This window comes from Caenorhabditis elegans, chromosome V (genome assembly GCF_000002985.6).
Source record: "Caenorhabditis elegans chromosome V".
NCBI lineage: Eukaryota > Metazoa > Nematoda > Chromadorea > Rhabditida > Rhabditidae > Caenorhabditis > Caenorhabditis elegans.
In genome coordinates this window covers 17813028-17833744 of record NC_003283.11, presented here as the reverse complement: position 1 = coordinate 17833744, position 20717 = coordinate 17813028, and the positions used below count along the sequence as shown (strand labels likewise).

General features: G+C 36.4%; 5 protein-coding genes and 1 pseudogene across 6 annotated transcripts; all 6 read right to left on the bottom strand.

The window, feature by feature from the left end:
- Positions 1-163: 163 nt before the first annotated feature.
- On the bottom strand, positions 164-2095 carry srh-303 (Serpentine Receptor, class H; the record flags this gene model as incomplete). The annotated part of the gene is made up of 3 exons (NM_075101.2): positions 164-578; positions 627-1057; positions 1783-2095. 3 exons carry the CDS (start codon positions 2093-2095, stop codon positions 327-329), a joined length of 996 nt encoding a protein of 331 aa, NP_507502.1. The 3' UTR covers positions 164-326.
- Positions 2096-3761: 1666 nt separating this feature from the next.
- On the bottom strand, positions 3762-5135 carry srh-304 (Serpentine Receptor, class H; the record flags this gene model as incomplete). Its single annotated transcript, NM_075100.1, has 3 exons — positions 3762-4016; positions 4066-4496; positions 4823-5135. 3 exons carry the CDS (start codon positions 5133-5135, stop codon positions 3762-3764), a joined length of 999 nt encoding a protein of 332 aa, NP_507501.1.
- Positions 4895-8835, bottom strand: srh-301 (Serpentine Receptor, class H; the record flags this gene model as incomplete). The annotated part of the gene is given in 5 exon segments (NM_075099.3): positions 4895-5123; positions 5141-5151; positions 5936-6258; positions 6306-6739; positions 8526-8835. 3 exon segments carry the CDS (start codon positions 8833-8835, stop codon positions 5971-5973), a joined length of 1032 nt encoding a protein of 343 aa, NP_507500.2. The 3' UTR covers positions 4895-5123; positions 5141-5151; positions 5936-5970.
- A 1020-nt stretch (positions 8836-9855) lies between these two features.
- srh-300 (Serpentine Receptor, class H) lies at positions 9856-11640 on the bottom strand (the record flags this gene model as incomplete). Its single annotated transcript, NM_075098.1, has 3 exons — positions 9856-10119; positions 10175-10608; positions 11331-11640. 3 exons carry the CDS (start codon positions 11638-11640, stop codon positions 9856-9858), a joined length of 1008 nt encoding a protein of 335 aa, NP_507499.1.
- Positions 11641-12741: 1101 nt separating this feature from the next.
- Positions 12742-14878, bottom strand: srh-298 (Serpentine Receptor, class H; the record flags this gene model as incomplete). Its single annotated transcript, NM_075097.1, has 3 exons — positions 12742-12990; positions 13050-13474; positions 14569-14878. 3 exons carry the CDS (start codon positions 14876-14878, stop codon positions 12742-12744), a joined length of 984 nt encoding a protein of 327 aa, NP_507498.1.
- A 4951-nt stretch (positions 14879-19829) lies between these two features.
- On the bottom strand, positions 19830-20140 carry Y94A7B.12 (annotated as a pseudogene). The gene has a single exon. A coding segment is annotated over exon 1 (311 nt).
- Positions 20141-20717: the final 577 nt, after the last annotated feature.

Here is a 20717-nt window from a genome sequence, read left to right as displayed (position 1 = left end):
CGGCGCGAGACGCGTTTCGGCAAATTTCATTAACTTTTTCAAAATTAATTCAAATTTCGTGGGAACATAGTCGAGGTGAACGATATGTGAACCACCGATATCAAGGATTTATTATTTTTAAACCACCTAATTAAGGGTAAAAAACGTGTCACAAATAAAAATGATACACATTATTTATTACCTTAACCTTTCAGATTCAATATACTTCCAACGGTAAACTATTCTAAAAAGCTCCATTTGATATGGTTTCTGTAGACATAACATGTACATAGATATATATTATAGTGATATACTAAGCAATGATTAACACGCAGGAAAAAAAAATGTTATGAACTCAATCTGGATGGAATCATCTCTGTGACATTTTTAGATTCCACTTGTTTTCCACGACAAACAATGCTGAGAAAAACCTTTCTGAAAGGTTTCTGTAGGTATATCATTAGAATTGTTGCAGATGCTCCATGAAGCGATGTGATAATGTTCAGAATGTTATCAATGCCTTGTTGGCTGGAACTTTTCATTTTTAGAACTGCGGCAATTGCGGCTGGGATGAAGATGATTGCAATTGGAATAGCTATCTGTACAGGTTGCAGTTTCTATAATCCATTAGAAAAAGTTCAACGTACCTGTAGATTCAAGGCTCTAATGAATATTTTCTGCTTTTGGAGGGTATCTAGTGATATTGACGACTGGATATTCTTAATAGCTCTATTCATTTCCACTCTCAGTAACACACCGAGAAATATAATCTCCGCCAAGACAAAACAATTCAGCGCATTTCGACGTAGTGATGGCCAAATATTCTCTTCGTAATTCATCACAAATATTCGAGTCTTATCGACGACCACTTTACAGGCCTGTGAATGTGTTTCAAATAAAACACGTCTGGCATTCTCCTGATCGATGGGAGCTTCCAAGTAGACCGGAATGCAGAGGGCAAGTGCAAGTGTGTAGTTGAAGAGTAGGAACGGATAACGCAGATATCGCCAGGGACCCTTTTTGACAAATAATACAAAGTAGCGGTTTTCAAACATGGAGATTATGGTCATCGGTACAACTGGAAATATTTTTTCTTTTTTCATACAACTTATGGGGTTATTCAAGTAGTGTCGTGAAATTAAAAAGTGTATTTCAATACACATTTTGCCTTATTCAAGAAACTTCAAAAACATGTATTTCAATACAGTTTGTGACGTAATTTCGCGACATTTTTCGACATTTCACGATACTTTTTCACACGGTAAAAAATGAGAGACGCAGAGACATGTGTCCCCGCAGGAATCTCCGCCCACCCACCGCACTTACAACATAACAAATGAGCCTTACCACCCTGTGGGGACACATGGTTCTGCGTCTCTCATTTTTTACCGTGTGAAAAAGTGTCGTGAAATGTCGAAAAATGTCGCGAAATTACGTCACAAACTGTATTGAAATACATGTTTTTGAAGTTACTTGAATAAGGCAAAATGTGTATTGAAATACACTTTTTAATTTCACGACACTACTTGAATAACCCCATTAAACACTCTACTTGAGTTAATTTTCCATTAAAAGATCCCAGGGTCGAAGTTTGATCCATTAGCGAAGACATTTTCACAGTTTAAAAATTACCGTATTTCCTATATTATTCTTGTATGCATAATCAATTTTAGATTGGTCCGTAGGGATGCAAGACTGATATTGGAAATACGGTATATGTTAGTTCAAATCCGGCTTTATAATAACAGTGTTGACCTTCACGAGACTACTGAAAGCTACTAGGGTTTAAACTCAAAAACTCACTTTTAAAAATAGCCAGAACATATATAACCAAAATATCCGTGGGAATACGTTTTTCCCATTGCACAATTCCAAGTGGAAACCCGGCAAAAGCTGGAGAGCAGAAATACGGCTGAACAAATAGGCTCAATGTAAGATCCAAAGCAAATGACCAGAAATGGAGGTTGAACAGCGACCATTTAACTGATTTCATGATAACTGGAGTCTTATACAATATACAATATCCTCCAAATATGTGAATTGGTAGTGAGAATGCGGAAGTAATATACAAAATGTTAGAGTAGACTTGTGGAGATTCGATGAAGTCTAGAAGCATTACAGTGTGAGCTGAAACAAGAATGAAACTGAGATAAGAGCATAATGAGAAAAAACATGTTGTTGTAAATTTTGTAGACCTTATTAGGAAGCAACAAAAACACCGAATTTTCGTCAATACTGAAACATTTTATCTATCAATACAGAATGATCTAGAATAACAACGAAGAACCACTGAAAAATGACTTTTGGCATTAAAAGATTAAGCATAATCGATTGGAACAGAAAGTAGTGTCAATTTTTTGACCCGGAACTTATTAGCACCCAATAACACGTAGACAAAAACAAAAAAAAAGCCAACTCCAAATTAAATTTGTCTAACGGGAATGTCGAGAACATGAATTCACAAATAGTGTATCAGAGGTTCAATAACCAACTTTTCTGACAGTTTCGGGCTTTTTGTGCCAAAAAATCATATTGGAATCGGATTCAGAATACCAAATAACCTTGGTCTATTTTTTAACTGTTTCATTTTTCTGGAAAAAAAACAAATTTTGGCCGAAAATTCGAATTCTCACAAGGAAAGTATTTCAACTCACTTTTAGGCGTCCGAATGAGACCTATGCCATTCGAAAGAGAATCGTTTAAATAAGGCCCTACAAAAAATTTATTGGCAGACGAGCACTTTGAACCTGAAAAAAATCGCTCTGAAAATTTTTTCTGTACATTTTTTCACTACTTTGAGGGTCTGTAACATTTCTTTAAAAGAGGATTTTTGCACGTTTTTGATGACTTCACAGATGTTTAGGGTTAGTCAAACATTCTGGGAGCTTTTTGAAAAATTTTATTTTCTGAAAAAAAATCAGAAATTTTTTGGCCAAATCTATGGCAAAAATTTTAAGTAAAAAAATTAAAAAAATTTTTTTTTTGGAACTTTATCAAGCACGTATGAAACATTGAAGAGTATCACAAATATTCTATTTTCCATTGTTTTCAATGACCGAAACACTATTTCTCATGACTTTTCGAGACATTTTACCATATCAATGTTGCAAAACATCTTGTCTTTGAAGCTATGCAGCTCCGCTGAAAAAAATCTTACAGAAAAGTCATCAACTGAAAAGTTGTAGATGCAACTTTCTAGAATACCTTGAAAGCTTTAAGAACTTTCTTTTCTTAAACATCCGCAAAATTCACTGAAAATATGTGACTATACAAATGGCTACTCTTAGTACTTTAAAATTTTCAAAGAGGTACACCAGGGCTGTGCGGCAACCGAGATTTTTAGAAACCGGCAACTTCGGAAACCTTTCGGCAGACAGGTTTCAACGTTTTTTTTGTTTTTTTTTTAAATTATATTTTTGAACGTTTGGAAATAATATGATGGTTTTATTCAGTTACAGTGAAATGTTATCATTTTTCAAGTTCTCTGAATGCTTTTTTATGAGCTACAAAATGTTTGACATTGATATCGGCAGTTTCCGCCAGTCGCAGCACGCGCCTAGCGCATGCGAACGGCTGGTATAAAAATAATATTGAATCCGATGCCAACATTAATGTTCCCTTGAAAAGTTCGATAATGTCTGGAACCGCCAAATTATAGACGGGCCGACTAGCAGTTAAATAATTTTTGAGGTGTACTTTTAAGCAATCGATTAATTCCTCAAATGCCCCGTGTTCTATATATTTATTAAAAGTTGTCCGCCAAAAATAAATTCAAAACATTTTCAGAATTGGCTCAACCTGGACGGAATCATCATGTGGACATTTTTCGATGTCACTCGTTTTCCACGACAAAAAATTTCCAGAAATGCCGATCGATATGGTTTCTGTAGATATATCATTAGAATTGTTGCAGATACTCCGTGAAGTGAGGTAGTAAGGTTTAGAAGGTTATCAACACCTTGTTGGCTGGAACTTTTCATTTTTAGAATTGCGGAAATTACGGCTGGTAAGAAGATAATTGCAATTGGAATGGCGATCTGTACAAGTTTCAGTTTTTACACGAAACAAAAAGTTTAACGTATGTACCTGTAGATTCAAGGCTCTAATGCACTTTTTCTGCTTTTGGAGGGTATCTAGTGATAATGACGACTGGATGTTCTTAATCGCTCTATTCATTTCCATCTTTATCAACACACCGAGCAATATAATCTCTGCCAAGACAAAACTGGTCAGCGCATTCTGCCGTATCGCCGGCCAAATATCCTCTTCAAAGTTCATCACGAATATTTTAGACTTATCAGTGATCACCTTGCAGGCTTGAGGATGAGATTTAAACAGAAATTGTCTGGCTTTATTTTGATCTACCGGAACTTCTATGTAAATTGAAATGCAGTAGACCAGTGCAAGTGCGTAGTTGAGCATTAGAAACGGATAACGTAGATATTGCCAAAGTCCCTTGTTACCGAATAAAACAAAGTAGCGATTTTCAAACATGGAGATTATGGAGACGGGCACAACTGAAAGTTTAGAAATTTTTGAGATCTTGGAGAGCTTGTAAAGCCGGTTCATTGTTGGCGAAAAGCTTTTCAACAGTAGATGTAGTAAAACGCATCTAATATTGAGTCTTACATCTTTAGGCTAAAGCTTAGATTTAAGCTACGGCTTAGGTTCAGGCTTAGTATATTTTACACTATTTTTGCAGACAGTCATCATCAAAATTATGCAATTTGAATAAAGATAGAAACAATGATTTTTCCAATTAAAAACGCCGAGTTTTTGGGTTCTGACAATTTGCTAATACTACTTAATAAGAATTTTAACAACAGGACATACAACTGATCACCTTTAAAAATCGCCGTAGCACATACAACCAAAACATCCATGGGGATCCCTTTTACCCATTGCACTATTCCAAGGGGAAACCCAGCAAAAGCTGGAGAGCAAAAGTACGGTTGAATGAATAGACTCAAAGATATATCCAATGCAAATGACCAAAGGTAGAGATTGAACAATGACCATTTAACTGATTTCATGAAAACTGTGGTCCTATACAGTATACAGTACCCTCCAAATATGTGAATTGGTAGTGAGAATGCGGAAGTAATATACAAAATGTTAGAGTAGACTTGTGGAGATTCTATGAAGTCTAGAATCATTGCAGTGTGAGCTGAGCTGAAAGAACGTCAAATTGAAAAATTAAAAGTTTGAGAATAATGAGAGAAAATATATGTTATTTTTCGTATACTTACAAGGAAGTGTTCATAACAAGAATAAGGCATGTGAATTAATTAATTAATATCCGTTGGACTCAAAAGAAAGTTTTTGATCTGTTTGAGGCTTGAACGAAGTAACCTTGCATATGGCTTTAATGAGCATTTCTTTAAACTTATCCTCAAAACAGGTTCAAATTTTCTCTCAAACAAAAACTCATCGACTAAATTCACATTGAATTCAAATTGGATGTTTCAGTTGCAAAGTCGTAACTATTAGATTGATATCTGGTTGGAAGTTTTTTTTTAATGTCAAAAATCTCCGAAATTAAAAAATTTTTGTACTAAATATTTGCAATTCTTTTGTTTATTTATTCCTAAGTTTGTCCGGTGTTTTCAACATGCCGATTTAAAAAAAAAGGAATGCCAAGAATACTTCTCAAAATTCATAACTTGCCTAGTTTTTTTTTGGTGTTGTAGTCGATTTTTTATTGCTTTATTAGAGCCGAAATTTACAATGATTTTTCTTAAAAACTTCTCAAAAAAGGTTATGGCACCTAAATCTAATTGAAAACGCAAGATAATTAACAAAAAAGATAGTTTCCAGCCACTGAGACATTAACAAGATGGCCAAACTTCAAATCTTAACTAGTTTTTTCAAGAAGTTTCATTATGAAATTCGGTGTTTCAGACAGTTTTGAGTTTAACAAAGCCATTAAAAAATTTGACTATACCACTTTTAAACGCTCCTTGCTTTCATATTCGTCCTGATGACTCCCCATTACAGTGCTTGATTTCCCACCACACCTTTTTTCCATACTTTTATGGCCAGTACCGCGGAAAAAACTTTGAAAATTTCCCCTTCAGCCGGCTTCCTACAACAAATGGTTTTCAGGAATTCTTCGCGATATGGTTTCTGTAGATATATCATAAGGATTGTAGCGGATACTCCATGAAGAGATATGAGTAAGGTTATTAGGTTATGAACTTCCTGTTGGCTGGAACTTTGCATGGCTAGAACAGCGGCAATTGTGGCTGGGAGGAATATAATGAGAATTGGAATAGCAATCTGAAAATATATCAGATTATTGAAGGCTTTCCAAACATTATGAATACCTGTAGTTTCAAGGCTCGAATGAATTTCTTTTGAGTTTCAAGTGTGTTAAGAGATAATGATGATCTGATATTTTTTAGGGCTCTATTCATTTTCACCCTTATCAATACAACAAAAAATATAATCTCGAGTAGCACAAAGCATGTCAGAGAATTTTCCCGTATGTTCGTCCAACCGCTGTTACCAAAATTTGCAACAGATATTAACGATTTATCAGTTATGCTATCACAAGCCTGCGGGTACATTTCGAATAACATGCGCCTGGCTTTCTCCTGATCTGGCGGAACTTCTAGGTGAACTGGAATGCAAAAAGCCAAAGAAAGTGTGTAATTTAATATTAGAAAAGGATAACGGAGATATCGCCAGGGGCCGCCCTTTTCGACGAATAAGACGAAGTAGCGGTTTTCAAACATGGAGATTATGGAGACCGGGACTACTGAAATAATTTTGATTTGAGGGGGAATAGTTTTTTCGCGAAAAGTGGTAGAATACATATGATGCCCGACTTTTAAGAAATTCGGTGGTACAGCAGCTAGATGAGTGCAAACGCGCTACACCGAACAAACGGGTACGGTTTGATCTACAAAAAATTCGGAAATTTTTTGCCCAGAAACATGTGAGGTCAGTTGAGAACTCTGCGTTTCATTTCCCGCTTTTTCTATAAATCTAACAAGGGAAGCCTTTCAGCTCGTCCTCGGACTTCCGAATGAGACCTATTTTATTCGAGAGAGGACCTTAATAGAAGGTCACTCCAAAATTTTTAGTCTCGGAGGAGCACTTTGAAGTGGGTAAACGGCGATCTGAAAATATGCCTCTACACCCTCACTCAAAAGCACTAATTTTGCATTAGTGGGAAGTTTGAAGAACATAAATAATAAGTAACGACATAATTTCAATTTAAATCGAAGATGGGTGGCGCAGTGGTAAACACTTCGCCCATCAGATGATAGATGTAGGTTCGTTTTCCGACATGGTTAATTTTTTTTTTCGAATTTTTCTTGCGCTCATGGAAGTCTGGAAGCATTCTGAAAATGCACATTTTCCAACTTTTAGGGTTAATACATTCATTCCCGTGCATGTACAAGTCAAGTCGTTCGCTTTTAGAAATATATATTTTTTTCAATTTTCAATGATTTTTGTGCGCATTTTTTTCCGAAAACTTTCTATAAAGTGACCAGATGTTATAGAACCATGCAAAACTGGATGTTTCTATAGTTAGAATGTTAAAAAACGAGTTTAACATCCAAAATTGAGGTATAGTAGTAGCCCTATGTTCAAAAAACGCATGATCTTTGGATACCTATATCTCCGTGAAAAAAATTTTTATGGCAAAGTGATCAACTACAAAGTTGTTTATCATAACTTAAAGTACAACTTTGTAGTTGATCGTTTTTTATCAAAAAATTTGTTGGTCGAGATAAAGTTGTGTAAAGTTCGTCACATTCATGCTCGAATTATTATCTTCTTTTCCTGTTCATATCACGACCAACAAATTTTTTGATAAAAAACAATTAACTACAAAGTTGTACTTTAAGTTATGATAAACAGCTTTGTAATTGATCACTTGGCCATAAAAATTTTTTTCACGGAGATATAGGTATCCAAAGATCATGCGTTTTTCGAGCATAGGGCTTTTCAGATCGATGTTTACCCACTTCAAAGTGCTCCTCCGAGACTAAAAATTTTGGAGTGACCTTCTATTAAGGTCCTCTTTCAATTATAATAGGTTTCATTCGGAAGTCCGAGGACGAGCTGAAAGTCTTCCCTTGTAAGTAAATCAAACCGACATGGGACACTATGACGCCACGTGTATAGCCAGTTTGGGGATGTCTCAACTTAACATTTTCTCTGATAGAAAGTTTTTGAGATATCAATATAAGATTTCAGAATGAGTATCATGAGCGAGGTTATTTAGTTTGTACCATGGCAAGTTGTACTCAACTGCAAATACGCTCTACCGAACACCAAATATAACCCGGTGAACTTTTGAAGTTTTGGTCCTAGTTTCTGTAAAACACGCAACGAATTCTGGCACGCGCGAAATTTCTCGTAGCAAAAACTACAGTAAAACTAAAGAAAATTTGAAAAAAAAAAATCAAGAAAATCGAGCCCGTAAATCGACACTGGCGCTGCTACAGTAGTTTTCGCTACGAATTTAATGTTACCATAGTATATGAGCACGGGGTTATTCTCGTTCACTATTTTCAAAAAAATAAACTCACATCTAAAAATAACAAAATGAATAAGGGTCCAAATTGGTGGTGGAACTCCCATCCAACCCCAGAGCCCCATTGAAAACCCAGCCAACGCTGGAGTACATTGATATGGCTGAACGAACAAGCTAATCGAAATATCCAGGGCGGCAGACCAGAAATGAAGGTTGAACAGCGCCCATTTCACTGATTTCATGATAACTGGAGTTTTATACAGAATACAGTACCCTCCGAATATATGAATTGGAAGTGAGAATGCAGAAATTATATAGAAGCACATGGAATAGACAAATGGATCCTTGAGAATTGTTAGAAGCATGTTAGGCGAGCCGAGATTAAATGAGAAAAGTAAAAGTAATTGTGCGCTGTTTTGGAGAACGACTGGAAGGAAAATGAAATTACTCGAGCAAGCATTGTCCTAACACGCAAATGCACACAAACAAAACAAAGTTCAGACTTCATTGATTGACATTTCCTTGAATACAACTAATTTGTGCGAATTACAAGTTTAACTATGATATTTGTTCACATTAGCACTCGTGGAATTGTTTTATCCAATTCGTAGTCGCTACTCCACTTTAATATAGCTATTTGTGGTTTCAATAGGTGATGAACTTTTCTAAGAAGACCCGTGTAGCTTTAATACACGGAGACACGATAGCTCAGTCGGTGGTGGTGTCCGCTAGTAATCTAGAGGTCACGAGTTCAAGTCCGGCCTTACCTCCTAGGTTCAACCAGGGTCTATTGGGAAGTGGAGCAATCCATGACTGGATTTTCGGCCACAGTCCCCGGCTAGGCTTAAATTATAGCCCAGTGGGAGTACCGCGGCAGTCTCTAATAGTGCACAAGTCGCGGAAAACCCGGAGATTAGTGCGGAACTCCGGAGTATATACGGTAATCAAAAAAAAACATTGAAAAAAGGTAACTTTTAAGGTTTAGTAACACATTCAAAAAGATTAGCATATTTGGGGTGTCAAGAAGTTTTGTATCAAAATTCATATCTTTTTTGTAACAAAATAGACTATTTGAAATTGCGACTTTGTTAGAAGAAGGAACTACATAGTGAATTATTCGAATAAACGTAAAATAAAAGTCAAAAACGATGTCTTGTCTGATTTTTTAAAAGGAAATGTCTCCAAGTTAAAAAAAAAGAGAGAAATATAATACATACGTTCGATCGATTTTGTATTCTATAGTTTTCTATTATTTCAATTATGCATTTTATGAGCATCTTCAATTTTTTTTGTTCCCGGTTCCAGGTTGGTTCATGCGAATGATATTAACTTTATTTCAGTGTTCACTTTTTTTAAAATAAGATCAAATAAGTGTTACTTGATAATCACACAAAACTCTTAGTAATTCGAGTTGCAGAAAAGATTCGAACAGTTTTAAGTTCAACTGGCTTTTTTCGACGAAGAACCACTGCCAGGAACACTTCACGATATGGTTTTTGCAGATATATCATCAGAATCGTAGCTGATAATCCATGGAGTGATGTTACAGTGTTCAGTAAGTTATCAACACCTTGTTGAACGGAATCTTGTGAAGCTAGATACGCACCAAAGACCGCCGGGATGAAGATGATCGCAATCGGAATAGCGATCTGAATTTGAATATTGATTTTTTCGCTAACTTTTTTTGACGTGGCAAGTAAGTACCTTAAGATTCAAGGCTCTTATGAACATCCTATGCTTGTGAAATGTATCACGTGATATTGATGTTTGAATATCCTTTGTAGCTCTATTCATTTTCACCCTTATCACTACAACGAAGACAACAATCTCCACTAACACCAACACTGTCAGAGCATTTTCCCGTAAGTTCGACCAATAATCATCACCAAGCGTCATCACAAATATAACAGACTTGGAGACGACAAGTTCACAGGCTTGAGGATACATCTCGAACATGACACGCTTGGCATTTTCCTGATCTTCCGGAACATCTAGATATACTGGAATGCAATAGGCAAGTACGAGCGTGTAGTTTAAAATAAGGAAAGGGTAACGTAGATATCTCCAAGCGCCGTTATTTGTGACAAATAGGACAGTGTAGCGATTCTCGAACATGGAAATTATGGAGATCGGGACCACTGAAATAAATTCCTTTTTAATTTGGACTTTAAACTTAAAGGTGGACTAGCGCCAGTGGGGATTTTGTCTAAATGCACTTATCTAAAACAACAAAATATCATAATAAAACACTCCAAAAAATTTTATGTTTTTTATAATTTCCGGTCAAAGTATTGGAAAATTGCCAAAATTTTGAAAAATACGAATGTTTCGAGCCCTACAATGTTTTTATACAATTAATTTATACAAAATAAATACACAAAAATGTCGAAAACATTTTTTTTGGTCGACTTCCAAAATTGCCACTTTTTGACAGTAAATAAAAAATTTTCAAACATTTTTTGAAAAGTTTTATCAGGATATTTGGTCATTTCGGGACCAAAGGAGTGGTTTTCAACAATTACCCCACTGGCGCTACTCCACCTTTAAAATCAAATGGCCCCTGCCTCACGGCGTCACTCACCAGCATGTATCCGAATGTATAGTGCGGCGCGGAACGTGTCGACAGCTCCAAATAACTTATTTTTGAACTTCATTGCACACACACACACAGCAGCGCGCGGCATTGGCGCCTCACTCAGCTGAGAGCCCTAGAAAAGAGCTGCGCGGCATCATGCAGTATTTTGGCAGGGACTCTTACCTCTACGTCCGTGACTCACACCCTGTTCCGAGAATTCTTCATATAGGCCTAGATCGCCCTTTCTTTTAACTTGAAAAGCCACAACCCGCATAAAAAACTCACTTTTAAACACCGCAATAATACCCAAACTCCAGACAACTGTGGGCACTCCTATCAAACCCCAAATACCAAGTGAAAACCCGGCAAACGCCGGTGTGCACATGAATGGCTGAGCAAGCAAGCTTATGGATAAATCCAAGGAAGCGGACCAGAAGTGGAGATTGAACAGCGCCCATTTCACTGATTTCATAGCAGTGGGAGTTTTACACAGTATACAGCATCCTCCGAATATGTGAATTGGAAGTGAAAATGCGGAAGTAATATATAAAATGTTGGAGTACACATTCGGATAGCTTATGAATGTGAAAAACATTTGTTAAAGTTAGCAATAGTGAGGTATGTGTTTTTAGTGGGGTAGTTGTGTGACTATTAAATAAAAACTCCATTACTAGCAATTGTTATGACACAGAATACCCCACGCCCATTTTTTGTTTTCAACTTCCTCCCTACGGGCCGAAACTGACGTAACTTCAGAACCTGATTGCTAACAGTATGTAAAAGGGATATTCTAAAAGTTGAATTTATGGAAATTGTTTGGTATGTTCTCAATATAATTTTCTGTTTTTTTCTTTCAGATACAACAGTTTGCATATGCAAAACTACTAATTTAACTAATTTATCTTTTGAAATTCATTCGAATAAAAATATTTATTTTTAATTTATTTTAAAGGTGGAGTAGCACCAGTGGAGAAATTGTTAAAAATTACGCCTTTGGTCCCAAAAAGACCGAATATCATGATAAAACTTTTCAAAAAGTTTATAAAATTTTTTTTATTTACTGTCAAAAAGTGGCAATTACTCAGTTTTGCCACTCATAATTTTGGAAGTCGACCAAAAAACAATTTTTTTTTCGGCATTTTTTATGTTTTAATTTTTTTAAAATTATTTGTATTAATACATTGTAGGGGTCAAAACATGCGAAATTTCTTTAAATTTCCTCAAAAGCTAGTATTTTTCAAAATTTTGGCAATGTGCTCAAACTTTGATCGGAAATTACGAAAAATCAAAAATTATGATTGTTTTGTTTTGAAATATTATAAGTGCATTTAGACAAAATCTCTACTGGCGCTACTCCGTATTTAATTATTAAAAACGAAAATATTGTAAATAAAAACCATTTGAATGAGTTTGAACTTGACAAAACAAAAAATAATGTACAACCAACAATCAACAATTTGGAAGCCGTTTCAATACATGGACTGAAATTTTTTTTTATCTGACGTCACGGATGTTTATATTGGAAAAACTATCGTGACGTCATCACGTGAAAACCACGTGGCGTCCCAATTTCCAGAGGTCAATCTGGGATAGGACAGTCTAAACGGTTCAACAAAAATTAGACTCTAAAAGCCGAGTTGCCTGCCCATATAATGAAAATGTGTTTGGTTGCGCGTTGAAAGTTCTTCCCTTACAATTAATGCCTTGACGCCGAAAATATCCTTGGACTTTTCATCTCTACTTGCTTCCTCCAACCACAAAACATTGATCGAAACACTTCTCGATACGGTTTTTGCAAATAAACCATTAGTATAGTGGATAGTACTCCGTGAACTGATGTAATAAGGTTTAACAGATTATCCACGCCTTGTTGACTGGAGCTCTGGGATGCTAGAATAGCTCCACCGGCTGCTGGGAAGAAGATGATAGCAATGGGTATAGCGATCTAGATGTTATTTGAAATTTTTAAAACTTTTTATATAAACGGAGAATACCCAGCCATACCTGTATCTTTAAAGCGTTCATAAACCTTTTTTGCTTCTTCAAGGTATCTCGAGAAACTGATGAATGAATATTCTTGATGGCTTTGTTAATTTTCACTCTTAACAAAACAGCAAATACTATAATCTCGATCAATACTATTAATGTAAGAGAATTTTGCACCGCTGATGTATTATCAACCAGACTCATCACAAGTATCTTTGACTTGTCGGTAACCTGTTCACATGCCTGTGGGTACATATCGAATAAGATACGCCGAACACTATTCTGATCCTTCGGGATGTTCAAGTAGGCCGGAATGCAAACAGTTATTCCAATAATGTAGTTGATTATTAGAAATGGGTAACGAAGATATCGCCAGGAATCGTTCCTGACAAAAAGGATGAAGTAGCGGTTTTCGAACATTAAGATTATTGAGATAGGTACCACTGAAAAGAATATTTTTGTTTTTGGTATTGTGACTTTATTAATGAACGTCATCATTAACATCTGAAAGAGATGTGTGTTTCAATGACGTCACACAAATATTTTTTGTGACGTGCAAGCCATGGGGTGGGCGGCTATATAGCTCAGCTGAATTTGCTGTTTGGCTAAGTACTTTTAACTAGGGCTCCCAGCTGTGTGAGCCGCGAAATTCGGGCCCCATGCCGACGCCGCTGTGTGTGTGTGTGCAGCGAAGTGCGAAAGATGGTAGTTCGGAAGCGGCCGACACGTTCGGGGTTCCGCAGTTTGGCGTGAAATGAGTAGCTTGGTGTGTGCGCAACGTAGCACGGAAACGTAGTTATTAGAAGCCGGCAAGTACGGGGCCACGCGCCGCACTATACATGCGGCGTGTGTGACGCAGTGAGGCCGGCGCAGGGACCTCTTGGACCGGTGGAGGCACCGTTGCGCGCGGCCTCATGGGAGCCCTACTTTTTGCCGAATTTGCCATAAGACGGGAGCCGATTTTGTCGGATATTAATGAAGATTTCTAGTTGGCTTTTTCGGGTGATTTGGCTAACACAACTTTTTGAAGAAATATTATACGAAAAGACGTTATTTTCTGTTGCTAAGTTTGCTTATCGAAAAAATATAATTCAGCCGACGTATATCAGCCAGGTTTTTGAAATATGGGGCGTGAGCCGGAAATTTTCAAAGTCGGCCCAAAATAGGCTCAAATAAACGAATTGAAGTTGACTTTTTTAGAATTATCATTGCTCATTTTGGTAGTTTATCTCATCTAATTTGGTCGGTTAAGATACATTTAAAACCGATAGGTAACTAAAAATCATCGAAATTTGCTTTAAATGTACCTCAATCAACGTTATTAAATGAGATACACAGATGTGACACAGAAAAGTGGCGAATATGCGAAAATTCAGCTAAAATCGGTGTATTTTTTTTTTGAAATGTTTAACCACCAAAAAAATCATTCTTTTTTTTCAAAGTTTCTGAGTCTACTTTGCCGTTTGATAAATTCCCGCCAGCTGTACACACTTTCCAATATTCAATCAAAAGTACGTTGTTAGAACCAAGAACTCACGCATAAAAATTGTCGAGATCACCAAAACCAGCACCTCCGTAGGTATTCCAACCCATTTCAGCACTCCTAGAGAAAGCCCAGAAAATGTCGGAGTACAGAAGAATGGCTGGGCGAATAGGCTTAGGGATAGGTCCAAGATGGAAGACCAAACGTGTAAATTGAATAGGGCCCATTTAGTTGAATGCATAATTTCTGGAGTTTTAAATAATATACAAAAACCTCCAAATAAGTGAATAGGGAGTGAGAATCCTGCTATTACATAGCAAATAATAGAGTAGACCTGGGGATCACTGATGCTTGTTAGCAGCATCATGAATAATAAATGAAGGAAGTGAAATCTATGAGGGGTAGGCTCTTTGAATAACCAAATGTGAAAAATAGTCAACAGAACTTTTTGATAATAAGGCGAAAGTGAGTTTTCGTACTTCTAGACTAACATTGACATGCTAAATATTAAATTGCATTTTGTGTACAAAGGGGAATGTAATTTAGTGTCAGCTTTTATTGAATCAGAACGAGCATTCTAGAACTGGGGTGTGCGGCAAATCTCAAAATTTGCCGAGATCTGTAAATTCGGCAAATTAGGCAAATTTGCCGCACACCATTGTTCTAAAATTTTGAATTCAATATTCCAATAGTAAGGGTGTCCTTCTTCGATTTTTTCAAAAAAAAATTATTTTTAAAAATTCGATTTTTAAAAACTCGAAGAACGAAAAATTTTCTATTTTCGATTTACTAAAAAATCGATCTGGTAATTAACCATAAAATTCGTCTTTTCATACACATTGAAAAAAAGTAAATTTTTAAAAAATTTCAAGCTAGTTTTAGAGAAATCAAAAGAAATTCAAAATATCAACCAAAGCGTTTTTTCAAAAACATTGAATTTCCCGCCAAAAATTTTTTTTCAGAAAATTTGAATACCCGCCAAACGTTTTTTGAGAAAATTTGAATTTCCGCCAAAGTTTTTTAAAAAGAAAATTTGAATTTCCGCCAAAGTTTTTTAAAAAGAAAATTTGAATTTCCGCCAAAGTTTTTTAAAAAGAAAATTTGAATTTCCGCCAAAGTTTTTTAAAAAGAAAATTTGAGTTTCCGCCAAAGTTTTTTTAAAAGAAAATTTGAGTTTCCGCCAAAGTTTTTTTAAAAGAAAATTTGAGTTTCCGCCAAAGTTTTTTTAAAAGAAAATTTGAAGTTCCGCCAAACGTTTTTTGAGAAAATTTGAATTTCCGCCAAACATTTTTTCAAAAAGTTTGAATTTCCCGCCAAATTTTTTTTCAGAACATTTGAATACCCGTCAAAAATTTTTTTTTAGAAAGTTAGAATTTCTCGCCAGATTAAAAAAAATTAGAATTCCCGCCAAAATGTTTTTTTCAGAAAATTTGAATTTCCCGATAAAGTTTTTTTTCAGAAAATCTGAATACCCGCCAAATAATTTTCTCGGAAAATTTGAATGTCCCGCCAAGTGGGCTTGGTTTACAAAATCCGCCTTCAAAAGGGGCAAACCGGCAAATTGCAGATTTGCCGAAAATTTTGCACTTTTTTATTTTTCAGAATTTCAATTTCAAAAGACAAAATTAAACGCACTCTTTAACACAGGCAAAACGGGTACGGCCCGTTTACGGATCTTGGACCGGAACGGGCCAATTACGGATGAAATACGGATATGAAAAGGGGGACGGACCAATTACGGACAAACTACGGGCAACGTGAAAAATGGACTGTAAGAGGAAAAAATGGATTTTATCAAAACGAAATTTTTTTAATACCTATGATACCATTTGGCTAATTTAAGCATTTTTACGTCGTTAAAAGCTTTATTTTGAGCGAAACCCCTATTTACCGACCGAGATCGCTCCTGAGCCGTAGTTGGGCCGTTACCGGTCCGTAGACGGTCCGTCGCCGGTCCGTGGACGGACCGTAAATGAACAGTCGCGGTCATTTTTTCGTCTTATCCTCCATTTTGGTGATCACTCGTAGTTTGGCCGTAGCCGGTCCGTAGATGGTCCGTAAATTAACCGTCCCGGTCGGCAAAACTGCACTTTTTAAAACTGAACCTTAAATCAGGCAAAAAATTAGCCAAATGGCTGCAATTAGCCAAGCGGTACTTCAAAAACTCAATTTTCATGAAAAATGTTTTCCTCTAAATAACCATTTTGTCTATCATCCGTAGTTAATCCGTGGGCGGCCCGTAATTGCAAGCGATCTAACAGAGTCTAATTAGGATGGTTGGTTATTGTGGCTTTCAATGTTATCAAAATAGGTTGTATTACTGTACTTCTATATAAATATCAATTAAAAAAGATGAAATGTCTCAATTGAGTAGATACCAAATATACGCAACGTTCACTCTCTTTCTATTGGCTGGTCTTTTTCAGGTGAGCATTTTAAAATAGCATAAAATATTTTACTGGCGATACATTCTTAAATCATTTCTGTTATCGTTTCTGTCCCGTCTATACTCTCAGAAACGTGGTAAAATTCTTGTAGAACACATAGAAGTACCATTTCTGTTTTGCAAGTAGGTGTATTTAACACATATGGCAGATGGTGAGAAAAATGAGAAAAATTCTGAACAACAAGAAACGATACATCAAAAAATTTACGGGAAATCCTCGTAAAAATTTGCATTCTATCTGGTTTTTTGCATATACCGTATATTCTCTATTTGAACGGCGTATCTAATAGTACGGCGTATCTATTAGAGCGGCACCCTAACTGGCTCTTCGAAACTTAGAGCGGCAGTTTCTTTTAAGTGCGGCACCCCTTTTTTCCGTTGCGAAAGCCACCTCAAATATTCGATTACTTCGATGATTTTCTTGTTCATTCTTCAATGGTTTCATAAATTTTCATTTAACCATTGAACTTTAGTGTCTTTGGGAGGCAAAAATACACAATTTTCATGAATTTCAAATAAAATATGAGCTTTTATAAGGGAATTTTGAGGTTAGTACTCTCGAAAGTAGTAACCTCAAAATGAAAATTCGTTATCGAAAATTAGTACGGCAGTCTCCAGTAGAACGGCAGTCTCTAATAGTGCGCATTCCGCGGAAAGCTCGGAAATTAGTGCGGCATGCCGCTCTAATAGAGAATATACGGTAGTTAACTAGCCCTTCCAGGATCCCCGAGCTGTAATTGGACCGTAAGCGGGCCGTTGTGGCTTTGCCTAGTAATTCTGGTTTTTTCCAAGAAATTTATTTATTTTATCTAGTACTGATGTCTTCCAATTCGTTTCGCATTTTTCTGCGTTTTAAATGTATATAGTTGTTTGATTTAAAAATGGTGAAAACTTTCAAGTATTCTCTGTAGCAACGACACTCCGAAATTACACTAGCGCGCGTTGTTTACCGTAAAACGACACTTATTTAATTTAATATTAATTAATTTCATTTTTCTTATTTTTCGAGTTTTCTTCGTTTCTCTTATTATTTTCACTCTTATTCTACTTTTTCAGTCTCCAAATCATGATAATAGAAGAAAATACGATGGACTTTGAGCGGATGTCACCACGAATCGAAGAAAAACGGACGGAAATAAAAAAAAAAATATACAAAATACACTAAATAGAAGACAGTCTTCGAAGGAACAGCTCGCCACGCCCGATACGAGTTAAACGCAGCGGCGCGCGGAACCCGTACGATGTCGGCGGCCTGATATTGGTTGGGGTCCCGACTTTTGCCTTTTCCTCGTGTTTGGGCGTTTTGGAGGCAGGGCCTAAAAGTTGGGTTTTCTGCGTTCACGCCACGCAGTTTTATTATTTTGAGTGTATTTGAACAAAACCTCTCTCATTCAGAAACGGTAAAAGAACACCCAGGCCGGCCCCCGAATGTGTCGGCCGCTTTCAAATAACTGCCTTCCGCAGCCATTGCTATTTTCAATATCAAAAATAGTGTTAAGCCTCAATTTGAGCCTTTACGAGCAGAGATCAAACAGATTACAAGAAAAGGAAGTTAATGTTGTCTCTCAGACTTCATAACAAGACACATGTCGAAATAGGAAGCTTATGCTCTGACCAGGTGGTCATTACAAAAAATTCCGTGGCGGAACTCAAAAGTATCAACTTACAGATGGAAATTTCTTTTGTCACAGTCAGAACATCAATTACCTAGTAAAATTAGTCTCGAATTGAAGTTGTAGACTACGTTGACTTCCTTTCCTTGTTAACTAAGAATGCGACTATTTAGAGGTGGTGATCCCACTGGCCTATAATTTAAGCCACGTCCTAGCCGGGGGCCAATCCAGTCGTGGATTGCTCCCAATAACTTAGGGTGTGAGGTCGGGCTTGAACTCGGGACCAGACCTGTGCGGCATTCGGCACTCGGCATATGCCGTTATGCCGATTTTAAAATTCGCGGCATATGCCGACATAATGCCGATATGCCGAAAATAAAAATGACCCGCATAACGGCATAATGCCGACATAATGCCGGCACTATGCCGTATATATTTTTTAAATTTGGCTTTGGTTTCTATTTCTCTATGTTCCAAATTTTCGTAATTTTCGTGTTTCCGTTGCAGCAAAAATTATTTATAAGCATGTCTTGCAGAATGATTTTTTTAAAGATTTCTGGAAGCTTTTGGAAAGTTTTTTGCCTTCAAAACTTTTACTATTTTCTTTCTAAAATCTTCTAAATATGTATCCTATTTTCAGAGCGTTTTTAAAGAATATTCAGGGGCTCCAGAATTTTTAAAATTTAGAAATCAACCAAATTTCTTCAAAATTCAACATTTGAAATTCCAGTACACTTTTGCAGTGAGCATGCTCTATACATTATTAAAGTATTTCTACAATACACCAACAACATCCCTCCACCAACCAAAACCCAATATTTTGTCAAAAGTCAAACATTGCCTATTTCTGTAGTGTGACGTTACAAATGTAAAAAATATAATTTTGGTTAAAAAAACATGAAAATTATATGCATTTTTTGAATCTGGAAAACCATGATTTAAAATGCCGAATGCCGAATGCCGGCATAATCCCGGTTTTTGGAGCGCGGCATATGCCGAAATGCCGATTTAAAAATTCACGGCACATGCCGAAAATGCCGTTATGCCGTAATGCCGAAAAATCCAAAATGCCGCACAGGTCTGCTCGGGACCTCCAGATTGCTAGCGGCCACCACTACCAACTGAGCTATCCCTTTTTGAAGTCGTAGACTGTTGGGACTATTTAGAGGTAATGTTTTCAGTAGATACCTGTTTGGAGTACACATGTAATAGTGAAGGAAATTAAGAGCATTTATTCTGTGTAAAGTGCCAACTCACGTCTAAAAAGCGCCAGATAACCAATCGCCCAAATCGGCGTGGGCATTCCCATCCAACCACATAGTCCTAGTGAAAATCCAGCCAATGCAGGAGTACATAGAAGTGGTTGAACGAATAAACTACCGAATATATCTAGGGCGGCAGACCAAAAATGAAGGTTGAAGAGCGCTCATTTCACTGACTTCATGATAACTGGAGTTTTAACTAGTATACAATACGATCCAAATATGTGAATTGGAATTGAGAATGCAGAAATTATATAGAAAGATATAGAATAGGTAAAGGGATCCTTGATAAAGTCTAGAAGCATTTCAGACAGACTGGAAATGAAATTGGAAAGTGATATTTGTGGGGAGACTGGTGTAAATTAAATTCCTGAATTATATAAGCATTGTGTCGCTACACACAAAACAAAAAGGTGACTTGACTGATTTTTGAAGTAATGTTATTTGAAGGTTGAATAGTCGTGTTTATGTCCAAATCATAATAGCCATAATATTATTCAGTGGGCCAATAAGTTCCGGGTTATGTTTTAAGCCATGATCGTTACTTTATTTTAAAATTTTCCTGATCGCCCATATTTTCATAGCTCGGAGCCACTTATTTTCAGGTTTCTTCTATCCAACACGTCTATCTATAAAAATAGTTTGTAGTTTATGTAGTATGTGACGTCACACTCAACGCTCACGTTTGTGGTGACACCCTTCGAAAATATTTTGACATGAAATTCAAAATTTTAAAGAAATTTTTTTTGGCGATAAATTTAAACGTTCGGAGAAAACATTTCTGCGGAAAATTCAAATTTTTTGGAGAAAGTTTTTCGGCGGGAAATTCAAGATTTCTTAGAAAAAGCTTTACAAGGGAATCTGAATTTTTTGAAAAAATAT